General features: G+C 37.6%; 1 protein-coding gene across 6 annotated transcripts in view; it reads right to left on the bottom strand.

Moving 5' to 3' along the window:
* The window catches only part of SCEL (sciellin), a 147,351-nt gene that overhangs the window by 17,195 nt on the left and 108,592 nt on the right, over positions 1-21,564 (bottom strand). For 5 of the 6 annotated variants that reach the window (XM_059995656.1, XM_059995657.1, XM_059995658.1 and 2 more), the window contains 4 exons: positions 9,515-9,577; positions 4,565-4,657; positions 3,767-3,838; positions 1,884-1,958 (listed from right to left, as the gene is read on the bottom strand). In XM_059995656.1, coding sequence (XP_059851639.1) covers positions 1,884-1,958; positions 3,767-3,838; positions 4,565-4,657; positions 9,515-9,577 — 303 coding nt within the window. The remainder of the gene's footprint in view (positions 1-1,883; positions 1,959-3,766; positions 3,839-4,564; positions 4,658-9,514; positions 9,578-21,564) is intronic. The other variant, XM_059995659.1, reaches the window with a different exon arrangement.

The following is a 21,564-nucleotide window of genomic DNA, read 5'->3' as shown; positions in this document are numbered from 1 at the left end:
GGAGTGATTGAACATCAGTCAGTATTCAGCAGGATCAGATTCTGAAGGCCCATAAATCATGTACAGAGGAATTTGGTATTTACCTTGTAAAGGGGCACTGGTCACGTTATGGGACTGATGTGCTTAGGTAAGAACTGTGGGGATGCAGCTAATTTCACACAATGATCAACAGAAAAAGTTTGCTGGACTAACCAGTTTTAATGGAGAATTGACTTTTGCTCTGATGACTGAAAAAATTTCAAGGATCACTTGAGGAACAGGAGTGAAATTCTTCACTTCGAGAGCAACACTTTAATGTAGAATGCTTTTCTTCCTTAACAATAAAAATATGAGCCCAGGGAAAGCTCTGGTGTTGGTGTTATCCTTATTAAGATGATACTTAGTCAGGAATTCTCTGGTGTTCCAGTGGCTAGGACTCCATGCTCTTACTGCCAGGGACCTGGGTTTGATCCCTGGTCATGGAACAAAGCTGTGCCTTGTGACCAAAAAAAAAAAAAAAGATCATACTTAGTCAAAGGTCTTTTCAGAGCGTTATGAAAAACCTAGCTCTGGTGTTTTGGTTATCTAAGCAGTACTTGTGGTGCTCCTATAGTCACATCAAAGAGGTGTGACTTAAAGGCAAGACACTAAGAAGAGCCTTGGTAATAGAAGATATTAACAAAAGTGACAAAAAGAGGATGTAATTCTGATGCCTGGCCCACCTATGTTTCCCTTAGTAAATGGAACATAGGTTTGTTTATTCAGGAATAATTTATTGAGTATCTGTTAGGTGCCAAGGACGGCGTTACAAGCTGAGGCTGTGCATAAAAATAAGATATGGGGGCTTCCCTGGTGGCGCAGTGGTTGAGAGTTCGCCTGCCGATGCAGAGGACACGGGTTCGTGCCCCAGTCCGGGAAGATCCCACATGCCGCGGAGCGGCTGGGCCCGTGAGCCATGGCCGCTGAGCCTGCGCGTCCGGAGCCTGTGCTCCGCAACAGGACAGGCCACAGCGGTGAGAGGCCCGCGTACAGCAAAAAAAAAAAAAAAAAAAATGATATGTCGTGACCCTCAGTGAGCCATATTTCCACCCCCTGCAATAGAGAAATACCTTCCATAGAATACCGGACATTTGTATTAAGCTGGTTTCCAGTGGTTGGACTGAAATGCTAATTATTTTTATTTCCTCCGCTGGAAGTCTGCAGGCCACAGTCTCAGGAGTGTCACCTATTTATCCGACTGAGCATAAAATGGTAAAAGAGAGTAATCAAGAGCAAAAGCCTGAGGTCAGTTTACCGGCACTAAATTGATGCTCACCCTAACCTCCTTCCTGGGAACTGAGCATGGGCCCTAGTGGGTCACAGCGGCACATCCACGCAGCTGTTTGTAAGGTGAGCTGGCTTTGGAAAACCGCAAGGAGGGAGGGCTGAGGGCACGGTCTAGGGATGCAATGAAGCCTAGATGCTAATAATGTGGCAGTACTGGGGACTCCTGGGATCACCAACAGCAGAGACACTTGCCTGGGAGGCAGCTGTAAGGCACAGAAAGCTCTACTGGAATAAAGTACATCAAAATCAAAGAACAACAGCCAGGAAGTCAAGGAGCAAATTCCTAGATGCAGAGGTTGCTGTTCTTTGTTCCACTCATACAATCACCAATATAACCGCTGTCAGGAATGTCATCTCCAAGTTCAATGGACTACAAGAATGTGTACATATATATTTCAGTGCTATATACATAATGAAGATATGTAAATATATATTATATATAAATACATATACGCATACATAATAAAATGTATATTTATAAAGTATGTACACACATATATTATCTATAATATATAAAAATACATATGTTTATATGTGTGTGTATATACTTTTATGTATGGAAATACAGACATACTCACCTATCTGAAGTCGAATAAATGGTTTGTATGTATTTTCCAGAGATACTCTCCTGATATCTATCCTTTGGTGATTTACTAGAAACAAACACATATGGACATGTGAGAATTGGGCTGTTCCCCTAATATTGAAGTATATACCTCTATGCAGGCAAGGAAGCACACACACACCCACTCACACAGCCTCATTATTATTATTCTTTGGGATGTTACAAGCCAGGACAATGTACTGACTCTTTTTTTTTTTAAATCTGGAGAAGTATTGATATGCAAGAAACCTCCAAGTTGACATAAGTTGACATATTCACCAAGATAAATAAAGAATGGGGCAAGGAGAGTGCAAGAACAAGTGTAAGCAGGAAAAGCAGTTATATTGTTTTTCATGAAGTTTATACTTGCACCTCCCTTATTTTTACTAAAAGAAAGCTATCTGTAGCCTCACATAAAGAATATACACAAAGCACGAGCCAGTGCAGGCAAATATAGACAGACACCATTCACGTAGAGAAACACTCCTGAACTTTTAGAGAAAGCTTTGGAAGTTTTTATATTTGCTTGAAAACATCCAGGAATCATTTAGAATGAAAGCAAAATATTGTAACTTTTAAAAGTCCTCTTTGTTCCCTTTCTGCTCCAGTTTGTAAACGTCACTTTCTCCTGGAGACAAATGAAGTTTGCAGTGCACTAACCAGCTGACTGTCCATAACTGCTTCCCCAGTACCTACACTACCTGGGAGCATATTAGGACCAGAAGCAATATGTTCCTATTATTTCATACAGTGATAGCCCTCACTTGGGATTTTTTAATGAGAAATCCTTCTCTCCCTCCAAACTGCCCGTAGGCAGACTGCTGTTAGAAATAGAATCTACTTTACGGAACACATAGCCCACAATGCTAAATAAAAGTTCGCACATATTTATGCCTGATACATATAAAATTATTCCCATTTTATTGGTCAGAAAATTGAGACTTGAATTGAGACGGAAAACTGAAGTTAAGTAGTTTTGCTGAGAGCACATAGTCAGTAAATGACAAACTAAGATTCAATCCCAACTCTGATTCTAGGGCCTCTGGTCTAATACATACTGCACTGTCGGTGTAGATTTTAGGGAGAATTGGATTAAGCAGCAAAATCAAAGTTGAGGTTGCATTTTACAAGGTAACTTACTTTGGGGTTTGAGGAATCCCTTTTGGGGGGAAGGTTGCTCAAATCGAACACACCTCGAATTTCTGGGAGCCCCGCCCCCATACTCTGCTCTCTGGCCTCTTTGAAATGGGCGATGATTGACACACGCGTGTGTATTTCCACATCTGAATGCCCCACCATTACCCTACAACACAATTAGGCCAACTCTTGTTTTTATACTCTGCAAAATCGAATGACTTGTGAATCCCTGACCTTGTGTGACATTTTCCTCAACATCCATCACATCAAGCAGCAGATTTTGTGGGCCAGAGCTTATTTACTAAAAGTTATACCCCTTATTTCAGATTAGAGGTAAACAACAGTCGATAGAACCATTTAATTAAAGTGTGACTCCAAATTAGCATAGCAATACTTGTGTAATTTTATAAAGCTTATTATGGGCATGTATGTTTATGTGACAACTTTCAAATAACTATCCTATTATGTATACACGTGCTATATTAAAATATTTTTTAGTCCATTCAATGAAATTGTATGATTATTTGACAACTACTTAATAGTGGAAAGATTATAAAGAATTATATATTTATTTATATAAAGAACTTGATATACTCTTAAACGTTCTGCTATTTGAAAAAAGCAAGCATACCCTAAAATAATGGCTTTCCTTCTTAAACACAGAGTATTTCAAAATTATAAAATATACATAGCAAAATACTTCAAATAAATTTCCAGTACCTATTCTCCGCATACGTCCTTGTGTACACAACAGTATCCTTTGGTCCTGCATGCCTGGTTTCAGCATTGGAGCTGCAATACAAACCATTTTACTTCATGTTTAAAGTGTGTTTACAGGATAATCAAATTCACAAGGCAATTATCCAATCCAATGAAAACAATAATGCTCATATAGTCCTTCTAAACTATTACCTTTAAAATACGAATGTTAAAGTGGTATCAATCCATTTCTGCAAAATTTATTTATGTCTCCCATTTTGTCTTAACTTCCAGAAGTACCTTGGCCTACTTCCAGAATACTATTATGAAAATCGGTCACTCAATAAGTCTGTTGTAGAGCACGATGATTATTTTGAATATTCCTGTAACATGTTTTAGTGTCTATTTCTCTGATGTCCCATTCATATTTCCAAACCATTGCTTTCCCCACAAATCTCAAACAAAAAGTGGACCTTAATTAACGATCATGATAACATCTGATTTAATGAAACCTTTAAATCTACTTAAAGAATGTCAATGCCAATGTCTCAATCATGCTTTTTTAAAAAAATATAGACTTTTTAAGGAAAAATCACAGTTTACACTCATTATTCATAATTGACAACTTACCAGTGACCAAGTTGTTTACTCAACACCTTTGTATAAGCCTGCTTAGCCACTGGTAAAATTAAAAATTTCTGCATTTCAAAGGAAGGATCAGGTTGTATGTGGATGTTTTCTTTAAAACACAGAAGGAGAAAAAAAAAAAAAACAGAAGGAGAATAGTCCTGTCAGTTGTTTTATAATTGACCACAGTACCTGAGCATCTTCGGTGCTTCATAAGAGTAGGCAGTGGTTCTAGAAGATGGGCTGATTAAAGCCTCAGTAGACCCACTAACTTGGCCATCTTGCCTGAGAAAGCAAATGCAAATATTTGGCACTTAAAATCAAGGCCACATAGAAGGTTTTTGTTTTATTAAAATTCTGTTCAATGAACTTTTAAAAATATACAGTGAACCTCTTTCTTGTTTGCCTGTTTTCTGCACAGATACACAAATAGAATACATGTACGACTTTACTCCTCCACAGAGACCACTATCTTACCTTTAGGAATCATCTACAGGCATGTGTCACATTATCTAACACTAAGACAGAATACTTTTTTATCAAGGGTAGGAACCATCTGAAATTGGTTCCAGTAATATTTTCACAGCAGCAGTGCCATCTTAGAAAGCTTTTCATGTACAACATATCTGACAGTTTATCAGTTTAATGAAAATTATCCAGGGGTTCCTCTGAGAAATTCCAGTTTCCATTTTGTTTTTAATGTAAAACAGTACTTTGAAGATTGCAAAAGAACTTTGACCTAGATTTCTGCTAATCTAAAAATGTCACTATGCTTAACAAAGTGCAGGCATATTTGCTTTTTCCTATGAGACAGAGGAAAATTTTAATGCAGGAGTAGTGAAAGCTTTAGCTCTTTTTCCTCCCCTGTGTTAGTAAACTCTGATATAGGAGAGACATAAAGACCAAGAGGAGGATTTAGATCTTGATCATGATTTATCATTCTTGGCTGGCCTGTTCCTTCCATTTCCAGGTAGCTCTTAAAGAAGAAGAAAACATCTGTTCACATAGTATCAACTCTGGCATACGGAAAACCATCTTCTAGTTTTAAGACAGATATTTCACAAAACAGATGTTTTACAGCTGAGTTAAAATGACACTAAGTAATGAGAAAGTAGATTTTCTAATACAATCATTAGAATATGTCATTCCAGAAAAATGAAACTAGCTGTGAATTGTTTGGAAATATTCAAATCATATAGTATATAATACAAAACCCAATTTTAGCAAATAGTTTCAAAGGACAAAGGTTGTCAATGAGTGTGAAATGTGTCTGTATTGTCCTCAGAAAGATAAAATCAAATATCACCAATTTGCAAAATCTGCAGATAGGAAAGTGAAATAATTTGTAAACAGTTCTGATAAGGATTGAACTGTGTCCTGCCAAAATTCTTATGTTGAATTTGGTTTAATTGGTTTGGCATATGGCTTGGGCATTTGCAGTCTTTTAAACCTCTCCAGTAAGTCTCACATACAAGTCAAGATTGAGAACCACTACCTTAGAGGCAGCCTGACACATCTTACCCAAAAGAGCACTGGTTCTCAAAGTGTGGGCCCTGGATTAGCAGGTGAGTCTGATGTAAATAAAATGTGGGAACCAGTGCAATAGAGAACTCTCCACCAAACTATTCCTTAGATGCCTTGAATAATATTCCTAAAGAAGAACTTATGACTGACAATGTTTTTTGCTTGATGGCTTTATTGTTAAGACGTTACCCTTCATTGAAACAAATTGCTGAATTGTAACTTGCAATCAACGGTCACAATTTTGTTTCTTAATTAAATAACTCCATAAACTATAAAACCAAATATTGTGTTGGAACTTACAAAATTCCAAATGGAATTACACTTGAGAAAATGTTTTCTGCAGTGGAAGTTCACCTTGAAAATTTAACTATCTAGAACCTTCATACACTGCTAGTGAGGACATCAAATGGTACAGCTGATTTAAAAAACAGTCTGGAAGTTCCTCAAATGGAGTTACTGTAGGATTCAACAATTTCACTCCCTAGGTATTTACCCAAGAGAAATAAACACACTCTACACAAAAACTTATATATGAATGTTTATAGCGGCATTGTTCATAAGAGTGAATTACAAGCCAACAGTGGAGACAATCCAAATGCCCATCAATTGATAAATAGATAAACAAAATGTAGTACATTCACACAGTAGAATATCATTTGGCAATAAAAAGAAATGGAATACTGAGACATGCTACAACATGGGTGAACCTTGAAAACTATTCTAAGTGAAAAAAGCCAGTCACAAAGGACCACATATTTTATGATTCCATTTATATGAAATGTCCGGAATAGGAAATTTAAAGAGCCAGAAAGTAGCTTAGTAGTCGTCCAGAGCTAAGGGGTTGGGGGCAAATGATGTGTGACTGCTACTGGGCATTGGGTTTCTTTTTGAGGTGATGAAAATGTTGTAAAAGTGATTGTAATGATGGTTGTACAACTCTGTGAATATACTAATCAGAAAGCATATATCTATGTGGACATCCAATTACTATACAAAGTGAATACATTCATAAAGTAAATAAAGTAAATCAAGTGTCAGTTTAACAGATTGGCCTATGACGCTTATTTAGATTTGCATTGTCCTATTTGACTTAACATTGGCAACTTGACTTTAAACAGTATAAAATAATTTCAACTGATAAATACCCATGTCACTGCAAACTTTATAAATCTCTTTTGCACGAAGACTAAAAGCTTAGTAAGAGTTTACCATTTTGAACTGTTGTATGTGATAGGGTTTACTTCTATAAAACTATCAAGGTTTTGAGCTCTTGTAAAAATTACAGGTTTTAAATAGATAAAAAGAAGTCTTATTGGTACCAAAGGGGATAGTAGAGTTGGGGGGGGGGCAGGAGATAAATTAGGACTTTGGGATTAACACATACACACTACTATATATAAAATAGATAATCAACAAGGACCTACTATAGAGCACAGGGAAGTCTACTCAATATCCTGTAATATCTATAATGGAAAAGAATCTGAAAAAGAGTATATTTTATATATATATATATATATATACACACACACATATAACTGAGTCACTTTTCTGTACACTTGAAACTAACACAGCATTGTACAATAACTATACTTCAATAAAAATAAATAAAATTTAAAAATAGCAGAATTCTCCGTGGAAAAGTAAAGAGAGGACTTGAGGCCAGGATACCTCTCTAATTTACAAACTTTCTGCACCTGATCAAGTCTCTTACTCTCTGACCCTCAATTTTCTTTCTGTTAAATTTTTACCCATTTTGAGAGTCAAGTAAACTTTCTTTTCTGTAGCCAAAATTATATGGGTGCAAAATTGGGCCCAGAGATTTCTTTTTTCCACTTTTTTTTTTTCACGTGAGAACTTTTATTACAGTTGTTCTTTCAGGGCTGGGGCAGTATCTACATTTTCCATTTAATTTGGAGACAGATCCTGTACAGGATTCGGATAGAACTGAGGAAGAATGAATAACATCTGAACACAGAACTCAGGGATGAGCAAATGATTTTGTAGTGGTGGTTAAGGCCTCCAGACATAGTAACTGACTGTGATGATCACCATCCCGCTGGAGAGATGGGGTGCATTTGTGAATGTACGTGTGATTGTTGGGTTATGTTAGGAAAGAGGCACAGATGAAATTGCAGGAAAGTAAAGGAGAGTGTGTGCACGTTACAGCCAGCCACGGTGTTTTCCATCCCACAGCCTCTTCTACACAGATGGCCACAACCACACCGCCTTGCTGAAGGAGGCCAGACCTTGGAAAGCTAGAGGAATGTGAAGTTACGAGGAAGGAGAGGCAGCTAAAGTTCTTGGTTATCAAACAGCTACAGAGCAGAGAATAAGGAAGCCAATAGGTAGAGGGAAGAGCAGGAGAAAAATAGGCAGAAGCCGACAAAGAACTGACAATGACCAAGAACCAAGGTTAATGTCTGGGGATTTCTGATGGAATGTCCTCTGGTCGAGAATGAACAACCTTCCAGTGCAGGCCTCCGTGAAGCCCGGCCATGCTACCATTCCTTGAATTTCCATTTCCTCATTAATCTTTCCAATAAAACCCTGTTTCATGAGAAAGCCTAACTCAAACTGAAACACCTCTCAAGTCATATTCAGTGAAAAGTTCCTTAATTATACCTCCTCATTTACTTGTCATTTTTTAATCTGGATCATTTCCAAATAATATTTGAATGAGCTCGGTTAATTGTAAGCCCAATACTGTTCCCAAAATAGTGGATCCTACTGAAAATGTATCCTCCCTCATTCTATCAGAGGCTTGCTTGGGATCACAAAAAGAGAAGGCAGAGGATGATTTGGGGAATTAAGGGAACAGAAAGAAACTACCTACCTCTTATATGCAAGAGCCTTTAAGAGATATGAAAAACAGACCAAACAGTGAGCCAGCTCTTTTCCTACTTTTCTACTCTCTTCACTTGATATCAACAATATCATTTCTTTACATAAACGTTTTTTTTTTTTTTCTTTTAAACAGAAAAGGCAGCTGTATCTTAGGAAGGTTAAAAATAGAAACTTATTGCTTCTAGGGTCCTCCCATGTGTTGGGAGAAGAACTGCTAAACATGGAAGACTTTTAAAATTCTTTCCTAATTTAAACAATCTGTAACAACAGTGAAGTATAGTTTCTATCCTAACCTTTGTTGTAAAAGAAACAAAGTACAACAGTTTTAAAGCTGGTATTCTCTGTGATGTAAAGAAATTCCAAAATTAGGTCCTGTTTTGCGGCTGTGATGAATTTGTGCATTCTTTTAGCACTACGTATCCAAGGAAGAGATTCCCAGAGTGCTTTCTGCACCGCTGAAAACCTACCAAGCAACAGTAAGTAAAAATAAATCTTCACAGCCCATGTGCAGAGCACTGAATTTCCATGATGCCTTTTACAGTAAGCCATTGAACAGCAGGCCCTTAGTCAGAAATTCCAACAGAATTCAAATTTTGCTAACTTTTGTCCAAATCAGTTATTAAGCACCCTGTACATTGTTTTTCATATTCATATGGTGTTTATATTTAAATATCACAGTACAGTTCAACTTCTCAGAAAATCTTTCAAGGTTATATAATTTATGAAGGCTCATATGGAATTCATAAGAAAAATGTAAATTATAATAAGCCTTACCTTTCATTTTTACTCTTAGACATATTGGAATTTACTTCAATTAAATTTTCTAGGTCCTGGTCTCTATAGGAAAAAAAATATTTTATATATATATATATATATATATATATATATGATGTAATTACATACAATTTTAGGAAATAAACATTAGAATAAAAAATTTTTAGATCAGTACAAAAATTTAAACATAGTCATTTGTGGTCTTTAAGAATATGGACATTGAAAATCTGACATCGAACTATTTGTCCTATGCAACTCAAGTATGAGCATGGATTACGTTATGAGAGAGAAATAAAGAACTAATTTTTTGGAGGGTTTGAGAAATCTGGTCTGAAAAGAAACAACTGATTGATATTCACATTCGGCTAACTTTGAATGAATACTTACTTTGCATCACAAAGTACTAACTTGTGTATTTCCACGTGGGTTATCTCATTCAGATCTCACAAAATCTTGCAGGACAGCATATGGGGCTCAGAACTGCTAAGTGAATTTTCCAAGGTCAATTGACTAATTTGTAAAAGAGTCAAGGCTTGAGGCTGAGCCACCTGCCCATCTGAAATCAACTCTTAAATATTTAATTAGAGCCTTCATTCCAGCTTTTTGCGTGACAGAAATATGAGAAGTCAACCCCAAATTTGAATAAACAATTCATAATGTGGAGGATAAATGGGACAATTACATTCTTAAATCATGGGCTACAATAATGATTTGACACACCTTCATGAGATACAATGTTCTCTGGTATGTTATTTATATATATTAATTATTTATATATTTGCTATTACGCTGGTAGTTCTTAATTTTTTTCCATGAGTTTGGAGAAGCCTTGTCACCAATGCTATTGGTTAGCAGGATGGTTTAGGAGTCAGAGCAAGGCCATTTCTTCTCCTACTTTCTTGGGCAAGTTAGTCAACCTTTCTAAGCTTCCTTTTGTAAACTAGGATAATAATGTCCAGTTTCATAAGGTTGCAGTGAGAATAAATGAGTTAATGTAAATAAAATTTATAGACACAATGACTACAGTTGTGACTGAACTGAGCAAGAATAAATAAGTGATAATTAACAGAAGTGTAGTGACACAGCACTAGGCACTATGGATTCCAGAATTCTGAGGGACTATATTTTCATTTTTATTTCTGCCCTAACTTTCACATCTTTAGAGTTAACTCCTGTTTTCATAAATCTCCCTTTTCCAGTCCTGAATAGCAGATTTCAAGTAAGGTTCTTTTACACAGAATCAGTGTAGGGACTCTGACTCACAAAATTAATATTGATAAGGATGAATAATAACATAAAAGTCCTCATATTTATGTGGGATGAGATTTAATACTCCTTTTATATAACATCCAAGCCATCAATAAGTGATAAATATGCTAATTAAGCAGCATTCCATAGCTACACTTAAACCTCACATTTAAAATACTAGCTGCGGGCCTGGGAGATCAGGAGGCAGGCAGGAGGGGCACTCCAGGAGGAGCGGGAGAGGAGTGGAGGTTCATTGCCACACCCACTCAGTCCTGGGGAGGCTGCTGAGCTCCTAGGCCATCCCCTGCCCTCCAAAGCCCCCTCCAGGCTGCATGGGTCCTTGGGGGCATAGGACGGAGGCTGGGGAGATCAAGAGAGGCTGGAGGAGGAGGAGAGGAGAGGAGGGCATTTGCCCCTCCTACTCAAGCCCAGGAAGCCTGCTGGACTCCCAGGTGAGGCCCCCTGCCATCTGAGACCAGGGGTGGGGGGCACGCCTGGGCCCCTTCTGTTCCTTGAGCCTAAGCCTCACCCACCACAGCCCCCAGGGCCTTTTCCAGCCCTGTGGGTCCTGAGCATTGGCCCTGCCCACCATCCAAACCTTGCCCTTGCTTAGGCCCTGCCCTCCATAGCCAAGGCCTTTTTTTTTTTCTTTTCCCTCCTCCTCTTTTTTACTATTGTGGTACTGATGTACCTTCTGGTTGTTGATTCAACTATCTTTTTATTTTATATCTCCTAACATATCTGTTAGTTTCCTAGTCTAATGTTATTTTTTACTCTGTTTTTTTCTTTATTTTTTGCTGCCCCAGGTGGCTTGTGGGGTCTTGGTTCACAAGCCCGGGGCCAAAGCTCCTGCAGTAGGAGCTCTGAGTCCAAACCACTGGACTAACAGAGAAAGACCCCAGGGAATATTCATTGGAGTGAGGTCTCACGGAGTTCCGCATCTCAGCACCAAGACCCAGCTCTAGCCAATAGCCTACAAACTCCAGTGTTGGAAGCCTCAGGCTAAACAACCAGTAAGACAGGAACACAATCCTACTTAAAAAAAAAAAAAAAATGCCACAGATGAAAGAACAAGGTATAAACCTACAAGACCAAATAAATGAAGAGGAAATAGGCAATCTACCTGAAAAAGAATTCAGAGTAATGATATTAAAGATGATCCAGAATCTCAGAAATAGAATGGAGGCATGGATTGAGAAAATATGAGAAACGTTTAACAAAGACCTAGAGAACTAAAGAACAAACAAACAGAGATGAACAACACAATAACTGCAATGAAAAATACACTAGAAGGAATCAATAACAGAATAACTAAGGCAGAAGAATGAATAAGTGAGCTGGAAGACAAAATGGTGGAAATAACTGCTGAGGAGCAGAATACAGAAAAAAGAATGAAAAGAAGTGAAGACAATCTCAGAGACCTCTGGGACAACACTAAATGCACCAACATTCAAATTATAGGGGTCCCAGAAGAAGAAGAGAAAAAGAAAGGGTCTGAGAAAATATTTGAAGAGATTAGAGTTGAAAACTTCCCTAACATGGGAAAGGAAATAGTCACCCAAGTCAGGAAGCACAGAGTCCCAGACAGGATAAAGCCTAGGAAAAACACATCAAGACACATATTAATCAAACTAACAAAAATTAAATTCAAAGAAAAATATTAAAAGCAGCAAGGGAAAAGCAACAAATAACATACAAAGGAATCTCCATAAAGTTATCAGCTGATTTTTCAGCAGAAACTCTGCAGGCCAGAAGGGAGTGGCAGGATATACTTAAAGTGATGAAAGAGCAAAAACCTACAACCAAGATTACTCTACCCAGCAAGGATCACATTCAGATTCGATGGAGAAATCAAAAGCTTTTCAGACAAGCAAAGGCTAAGAGAATTCAGCACCACCAGACAAGCTTTACAACAAATGTTAAAGGAACTTCTCTAGGTGGTAAACACAGCAGAAGAAAAAGACCCACAAAAACAAACTCAAAACAATTAAGAAAATGTTAATAGGAACATACATATTGATAATAACCTTGAATGTAAATGGATTAAATGCCCCAACCAAAGGAGAGAGACTGGCTGAATGGATACAAAAACAAGACCCATATATATGCTGTCTATAATAGACCCACTTCAGACCTAGGGACACGTACAGACTGAAAGTGAGGGGATGGAAAAAGATATTCCATGCAAATGGAAATCGAAAGAAAACTGGAGTAGCAATACTCATATCAGATAAAATAGACTTTAAGATAAAGGTTGTTACAAGAGATAAGGAGGGACACTACATAATGATCAAAGGATCAATCCAAGAAGAAGATATAACAATTATAAATGTTTATGAACACAAAATAGGAGCACCTCAATACATAAGGCAAATTCTAACAACCATGAAAGGAGGAATCAACAGTAACACAATAATAGTAGGGGACTTTAACACTCCACTTACGCCAATGGACAGATCATCCAAACAGAAAATAAATAAGGAAACACAAGCTTTAAATGACACAGTAGACCAGATAGACCTAATTGATATTTATAGAACATTCCACCGAAAAGTGGCAGATTACACTTTCTCTCAGTTGCTGATGGAACATTCTCCAGGATAGATCACATCTTGGGTCACAAATCAAGCCTTAGAAAACTTAAGAAAACTGAAATCGTATCAAGCATCTTTTCTGACCACAATGCTTTGAGACTGGAAATCAATTACAGGAAAAAAACTGTAAATGACACAAATACATGGAGGCTAAACAGTGTGTTACTAAATAACCAAGAGATCACTGAAGAAATCAAAGAAGAAATAAAATAATACATAGAAACAAATGACAACGAAAACACAATGACCCAAAACCTATGGGACACAGCAAAAGCAGTTCTAAGAGGGAAGTTTATAACAATACAATCTCACCTCAAGAAACAAGAAAAATCCCATAAACAATATAAGCCTACACTTAAAAGAGAAAGAAGAACAAAGAAAACCCAAAGTCAGTACAAGGAAAGAAATCATAAAGATCAGAGCAGAAATAAATGAAATAGAAACGAAGAAAACAATAGCAAAGATCAATAAAACTAAAAGCTGGTTCTTTGAGAAGATAAACAAAATTGATAAACCTTTAGCCAGACTCAACAAGAAAAAAAGGGAGAAGACTCAGATCAACAGAATTAGAAATGAAATAGAAGTATCAACTGACACTGCAGAAATACAAAGGATCATGAGAGATTACTACAAACAACTATATGCCGATAAAATGGACAACCTGGAAAAAATGGACAAATTCTTGGAAAGGTACAATTTTCCAAGACTGAACCAGGAAGAATTAGAAAATATAAACAGACCTATCACAAGTAATGAAATTGAAACCATAATTAAAAATCTTACAACAAACAAAAGTTCAGGACCAGATGGCTTCACAGGTGAATTCTATCAAACATTTAGAGAAGAGCTAACACCCATCCTTCTCAAACTCTTCCAAAAAATTGCAGAGGGAGAAACACTCCCAAGTTCATTCTACAAAGCCACAATCACCCTGATACCAAAATCAGAAAAAGATATCACAAAAAAGGAAAATTATACACCAATATCATTGATGAACATAGATGCGAAAATCCTGAACAAAATACTAGCAAACAGAATCCAATAGCACATTAAAAGGATCATACACCATGATCAAGTGGGATTTATCCCAGGGATGCAAGGATTCTTCAGTATACACAAATCAGTCAATGTGATACACCACATTTACAAATTAAGGAATAAAAACCAAATGATCATCTCAATAGATGCAGAAAAAGCTTTTGACGAAATTCAACACCGATTTATGATAAAAGCTCTCCAGAAAATGGGTATAGAGGGAACTTACCTAAACATAATAAAGTCCATATATGACAAAGCCACAGCAAGCATCATACTCAATGGTGAAAAACTGAAAGCATTTCCATAAGATCAGGAACAAGACAAGGATGTCCATTCTTGCCACTTTTACTCAACATAGTTTTGGAAGTCCTAGCCACAGCAATCAGAGAGGAAAAAGAAATAAAAGGAATACAAATTGGAAAAGAAAAAGTAAAATTGTCACTGTTTGTTGAGGTATGATACCATACGTAGAAAATCCTAAAGATGCCACCAAAAAACTACTAGAACTAATCAATGAATTCGGTAAGGTTGCAGGATACAAAATTAATGCACAGACATCTCAGGCATTCCTATACACCAGCAACGAAAAATCAGAAAGAGAATTTAAGGAAACACTCCCATTTACCATTGCAAGAAAAAGAATAAAATACCTAGGAATAAACCTGCCTAAGGAGACAAAAGACCTGTATGCAGAAAACTATAAGACACTGATGAAAGAAATTAAAGATGATACAAACAGATGGAGAGATATACCATGTTCTTAGATTGGAAGAATCAACAATGAGAAAATGACTATACTACCCAAAGCAATCTACAGATTCAATGCAATCCCTATGAAATGACCAATGGCATTCTTCACAGAACTAGAACAAAAAACTTCACAATTTGTATGGAAACACAAAAGACCCTGAATAGCCAAAGCAATCTTGAGAAAGAAAAGCAGAGTTGGAGGAATCAGGGTCCCCGACTTCAAACTATACCACAAACCTACAGTAATCAAGACAATATGGTACTGGCACAAAAACAGAAATATAGATCAATGGAACAGGATAGAAAGCCCAGAGATAAACCCACACACATATGGTCACCTACTTTATGATAAAGGAGGCACGAATATATGATGGAGAAAAGACAGCATCTTCAATAGCGGTGTTGGGAAAACAGGACAGTTACATGTAAAAGAATGAAATTAGAACACTACCTAACACCATATACAAAAATAAACTCCAAATGGATTAAAGACTTAAATGTAAGACCAGACGCTATAAAAATCTTAGAGGAAAACATAGGAAAAACACCCTTTGACATAAACCACAGCAAGATCTTTTTTGACCCACCTCCTAGAGTAATGGAAATAAAAACAAAAATAAACAAATGGGACTTAATTAAACTTAAAAGCTTTTGCACAGCAAAGGAAACCATAAACAAGACAAAAATACAACCCACAGAATGGGAGAAAATATGAGCAAATGAAACAACAGACAAAGGATTAGTCTCTAAAATATACAAACAGCTCATGGAGCTCATTACCAAAAACCCAAACAATCCAGTTAAAAAATGGGCAGAAGACCTAAATAGACATTTCACCAGGAAGACATACAAATGGCCAAGAGGCATATGAAAAGATGCTCAACATCACTAATTATTAGAGAAATGCAAATCAAAAGTACAATGAGGTATCACCTCTACCTGTCAGAATGGCCATTATCAAAAAATCTAGAAACAGTAAATGCTGGAAAGGGTGTGGAGAAAAGGCAACTCTTCTGCACTGTTGGGGGAATGTAAATTGATACAACCACTATGAAAAACAGTATGGAGGTTCCTTAAAAAACTAAAAATAGAACTACCATATGACCCAGCAATCCCACTACTAGGCATATACCTTGAGAAAACCATAATTCAAAAAGAGTCATGTACCACAGTATTCATTGCAGCACTATTTTCAATAGCCAAGACATGGAAGCAGCCTAAGTGTCCATCGACAGATGAACGGGTAAAGAAGATGTGGCTCATATATACATTGGAATATTACTCAGCCATAAAAAGAAACGAAATTGAGTTATTTGTAGTGAGGTGGGTGGACCTAGAGTCCGTCATACAGAGTGAAGTAAGTCAGAAAGAGAAAAACAAATACTGTATGCTAACACATATATATGGAATCTAAAAAAAAAAAATTGGTATCGATGAACCTAGTTGTAGGGCAGGAATAAAGAGGTAGACATAGAGAATGGACTTGAGGACATGGGGTGGGAGGGTGAAGCTGGGGCAAAGTGAGAGTAACATCAACATATATATACTACCGAATGTAAAATAGTTGGCTGGTGGGAAGCAGCAGCATAGCACAGGGAGATCAGCTCGGTGCTTTGTGTCCATCTATAGGGGTGGGATAGGGAAGATGGGAGGGAGGCTCAAGAGGGAGGGGATATGGGGACATGTGTATGCATATGGCTGATTCGCTTTGTTGTGCAACAGAAACTAACACAGTATTGTGAAGCAGCTGTACTCCAATAAAGATCTATTAAAAACAAAACAAAACAAAATAAAATACTAGCTGCACATCTTTTAAAATGTAGAAATTAGTTAAATTATTTTTTAATGTGAGTTATAGTAGAAAATATGCCCATTAATATATGTAAAAAGTACAGGATTTCAGAAGTAGCTCATAAGTATCAAAATCATTTGATTCTGCAGTCTGAATGATGTAAAATTCAAAACTGACTTCTTCAACAGAACTACTAGAACTGTGTGAGGAGACCTCCCAGATCGCATCTTTCAAATCTAAAAACAGAGACAGCAGGCTTTGCGTTCACCTAACCCGTGGTGGTCCTTCCCTATTACTAGAGTCACCTTCTTGACCTCAGGGGTTACCATACTATCTTAATAGCCTGAGCATTAAATGATCCTCCCCTTAACATTTTAAAATACAATAGTACTTTACCAAGTACTTGGGGATAATGGAATAAAAATTAAGTGGATTATCATGATATTCCATAATCCAGTTTCCCAGGAATGCCAAACAGGGACGGTTGGCAATGGCAAACGTGAGAGATCACCAGGAAATGTGAATTTTGGGGAATTAGAATTCTGTCCCAGGAAGTGATTCTCCCTCCAAGGCTAACCTTGGATGAACTGAGTGACATTTTTTAAGGAAGCTGGTGCTTTTCATTATGACTTGAGAGTAAAATCACATTACCATGCCTAACATGGCCTTGCACACAGTAGCTGCTCCGAAAATACTTGTGGCATTAAATTAATTTAAATTCTCTTTTTTCCCCTTCTCTGGTAGAAATCTATGCTACCTTACCCAGCTCTGGGAAAAGACCTGAAAGGGACCCCAAGGGAAAGATGTTAGACCCTGAACCTTTATGGCAGTCAGCTTCGGCCACATCTAGGTACAGAGTGTGCACAATAACCTCTCAGAAAAAGTTCAGAAGAGATGGTGATGGACATTTCACCTCCATTTGCGTCAATCACCTAGAACCTGCCTTATTTCACCCCTGAATTGCACATATTTCTTTCCTTTTTTTCACACAGCTCCCAACCAGGGCTTTGTTTCCTTATTTTGGGACATTTCCTTAGGGGTTGAATTTTGCCCTCCCACCAAATTTCTATGGTGAAGTCCTAACGCCAGAAAAAATCGAGTTCAAATGAAGTCATTAGGGTGGGCCCTAATCCAATATGATTGGTAGCTTTATAAGAAGAGGAAATTTAGGGTCAGATACACACACAGATGGATAACAATGTGAAGACAGAGGGTAAAGATAGCCCTCTACCAGCCAAGGAGAGAGGCCTGGAATAGATCCTTCCCTCTGGACCTTCAGAAGGAGCCAACCCTACTGACATACTGATCTTGGATTTCTAGCTTCCAGACGGTGAGAAAATTAATTTCTCTTTTAAGCCACCCAGGCTGTGGTTCTTGTTATGGCAGCCCTAGCAACCAAATACACATTTGCTTCTGCCCTCATGACACGGTTATGTTTAGTTTCTCAGCCTGATGCTGGATGCCCTCACCTGCTCTGACACTTTCCACTCCTGGCTGCTGCAGATACTGCATCTTTGATCTGCCTATACCACCCCACCTCCTCACGCCCAGTACCCAAGTCTTTTGGACCCTAGCTATTGTGAGGGAGAGCAGAAATGGATTTAGATCTAAGCAGGGAGGAGAAACCAGAATCCTGCAAATCCAACCACTGTAGGTGGATAACTCAAAATTGGAACGTATGCTTGCCTTCAAAGAAGCACACTCCCAAAGGGATATAATTGTGAATCATTGAGTAAACCATGTTATTAGGGGGTTCATAGAATTTTTGCTGTTTTTATTAAACAGTGCCACACATCAAGTTTGGTAGAATGGATTATAAGATTTTATTCTGAATATTTTATACTAATATTTAAAGCAAAATTAAAAGTTCCAGATCATGAAAAGTACAAAATGTGGATTTACTCTGGTTGTTCACCCTGATTGATGTCATCAGCTAGATTTGGAGATCCAATAAAAGAAGTTCAGATTGCCCATAAACTTCCCAAGTTGAAGAATGTAAAAATAAATTTTTATTCTTTAATTAAGACTACATCTATCTTATCGTGTCTTTTACACTGTGGTAGAAGATGAAGAGCTGTGAGTCAAAGTGTGAAAAATAGATTTTTATAGAAGCCCAGCCAAACGCTGCAGGGTCAAACAAAGGCTTGATTCCAAACCTTTTCTGTGGCAGTTCAGTGGAAGACCTTATAATTTTGTGATTTTATGAGCAGTTGGAATTAACTTCAAGAAAAACCACCAGTTCTCTGTGGATACAGAGAGAAAGGCTAAAAAGAAATTTTGTTAACCATAGCAACTGAAAATGCTTTTCTTTACATAGACTACACAATGTTTGGGAGAAGATATGAGTTATCTGTTATGTAGAGTCATAGCAAACATTTTGAATATGAGCATTTATCTATGTTATAATCATGTCAATTATTTTCTACTGCCCCATTAAGGAATATAATACTCCCTTGCAGAGCAGATTAAAGAAAAAAATAGAGATTCTGGGGACCAAGGCTTATTATGTCTCTTATAACACAACTTTTCCTAGGATATGCTCTACATGAAAGAAAGTTATCAGCTCACTCCCAACTTCTCTTCCTCTCTTATGAAGGTGTGGGAGGTATTTATCAAATGCTGCAATATGTTTCTCTCTCTCCGGCTCACTTACATCGCTTTTGCAGAGTATCAAACACATTTGCAAAATTAAAAACCTCCATATAGAAAATTTACTATGGTACTTCTTTTATGCCAAGAACTAAAACTAAGGCTTTAAGCTTTAGTTCAAAGGAATATTTATCTCTCTGAAGGGAGTGCAGAATACAGTGAGATAACTGCTATAATTCTTCAACTCTACTGAATTTGCAAAATGGTCCCAGCTTTACATATTTTCATAATTTGTTCAATGAGGGAGTCTTAAAGACTTTATATTAAAGAAATTAACAGGTCCATAGAGAAAATGATCAATTTAGGTATTTTAAATATAAGATATGACCAAGAATTTCAGTGGCTCTAATTCACCATGGTTCATTGAGATTATGTTTCAAAATAGGGTTTTTGGCTTAAGCAAGGAGACAAGTCATAGGATATCAGATCCCTCCAGTCTAGTTTCACTCATGGGGCTCAGAGTGTTAGAGTTATAAGGCAATGGGCTTTGTCTAGTTGGATGATCACAGGTCTTGATTAGTTTTGAAATTTAGTTTGTAACTCAGAGAATATTTATTAAGCACCTAATATGTGCCAAGCATTGTGCCATGAATTGTAGATAAAGACATGAGCAAGAGAGATCCAATCTTTGTCCTTAAAAAATCCAATAGTGGATGAGAGATTATTAAATAATAATGCCAAGAGACAAATACCATAGGACAGAAGAACAGAGAGCTTGAGAACATCCAGAATGACCTGATGCAGAAGTGATGGGTCAGGTTGGGCTTCCCAGAGCCTGAGTAAAAGACACCTAAGCTGACACCTAAAGGATAAGTAGCAGTTATCCATGCAGCAGCGATGACAGAGGAGCGAGGCGTGCTCATGTCAGGGGGTGTGTGGGTGGGCTTTGCTTGTGGGTGGAGCATAAGGAATGGGGCTGGGGAGGCCTGTGGAGGCAACATCATGGCGAGCTTTGGAAACCAGGTTAAGGGGTACACTGTTGTCCAGTGGCAATGTGAAGCCACTGGAGGATTTCATCAGAGGAAGGACAGGATCAGATTTGTGTTTTAAGAAGATCACTCTACAGCATGGCAGACAGATTGAAGGGCAGAAGGTACCAGAGACAGCAGAGGGACCAGTGAGGAGACTTAACAGTAAGCTGGGCCATAGTAGCAGTTGGGATGATGAAATGCCTCGGTTCCTGAGATCACTAGGAGAAGCATCCAGAGTGACCTACTGATTATGGGGAATGAAGCAATGGAAAGAGTCAAGGTTACCTCCCACCTCCAGCGCTCTGTCTTGAGCAGAAGTATGAGAAATATTCAATAGGAAGATAGGAAGGAAACTTCTTATTGGGATATTAACAAGGTATGTCTTAGCAAATAGGAAGCCCTTATAAAGATGGCTGTATAATACTACAAATAGTTCAGAATATTTTTTCTGCTTTAGATGAAGGTTGCCTTTTCTAACTGTAAAGACCTGTATCACTAGATGTTTTTCAATCTTTACGTGGGAGCAGCAGTTTATAGGCTACCGATAATTGAATATCCCCCTTTAATGTTGGTTCATGAAAATGTGAAACTGTCATTGCTAAAATTCACAGTTTCTCCCTGAATAAATGAAAATTCTGTACACATCTGCATTTGCTCAAGTTGTTGTGTTCCTAGAAAGAGCTCAGGGACACCTGCTTACATTCTGATCCATGACTGAAATTTATTCCACCCCTAACTGTGAATTAAATATACAGCTGCTGGAAATGTCAGCAAAGTCACATAAAAGGAACTCTGATTCACTGCTGTTATACTATTAAATAATCAGTGTTCCTGTCACATTGAATTGGATGTAAAAGTGCCTTGTGGCTGTTATTCCTACTGGGAGTCATGTTAAAATGCTCCCTCTCTTTACCCATTAAAATCAAGTGGGCCACATAAATACATTGCAGATACAGGTGACTGAACATATTGAATGAAGTCACTTTTTTCAAATAGGCAGCTTAGTCT

The sequence above is a fragment of the Delphinus delphis genome, chromosome 18, assembly GCF_949987515.2.
Source record: "Delphinus delphis chromosome 18, mDelDel1.2, whole genome shotgun sequence".
NCBI classification, from domain to species: domain Eukaryota; kingdom Metazoa; phylum Chordata; class Mammalia; order Artiodactyla; family Delphinidae; genus Delphinus; species Delphinus delphis.
Note: the sequence above shows the minus strand (reverse complement) of the source record. Positions and strands in the feature narration are given on the sequence as shown.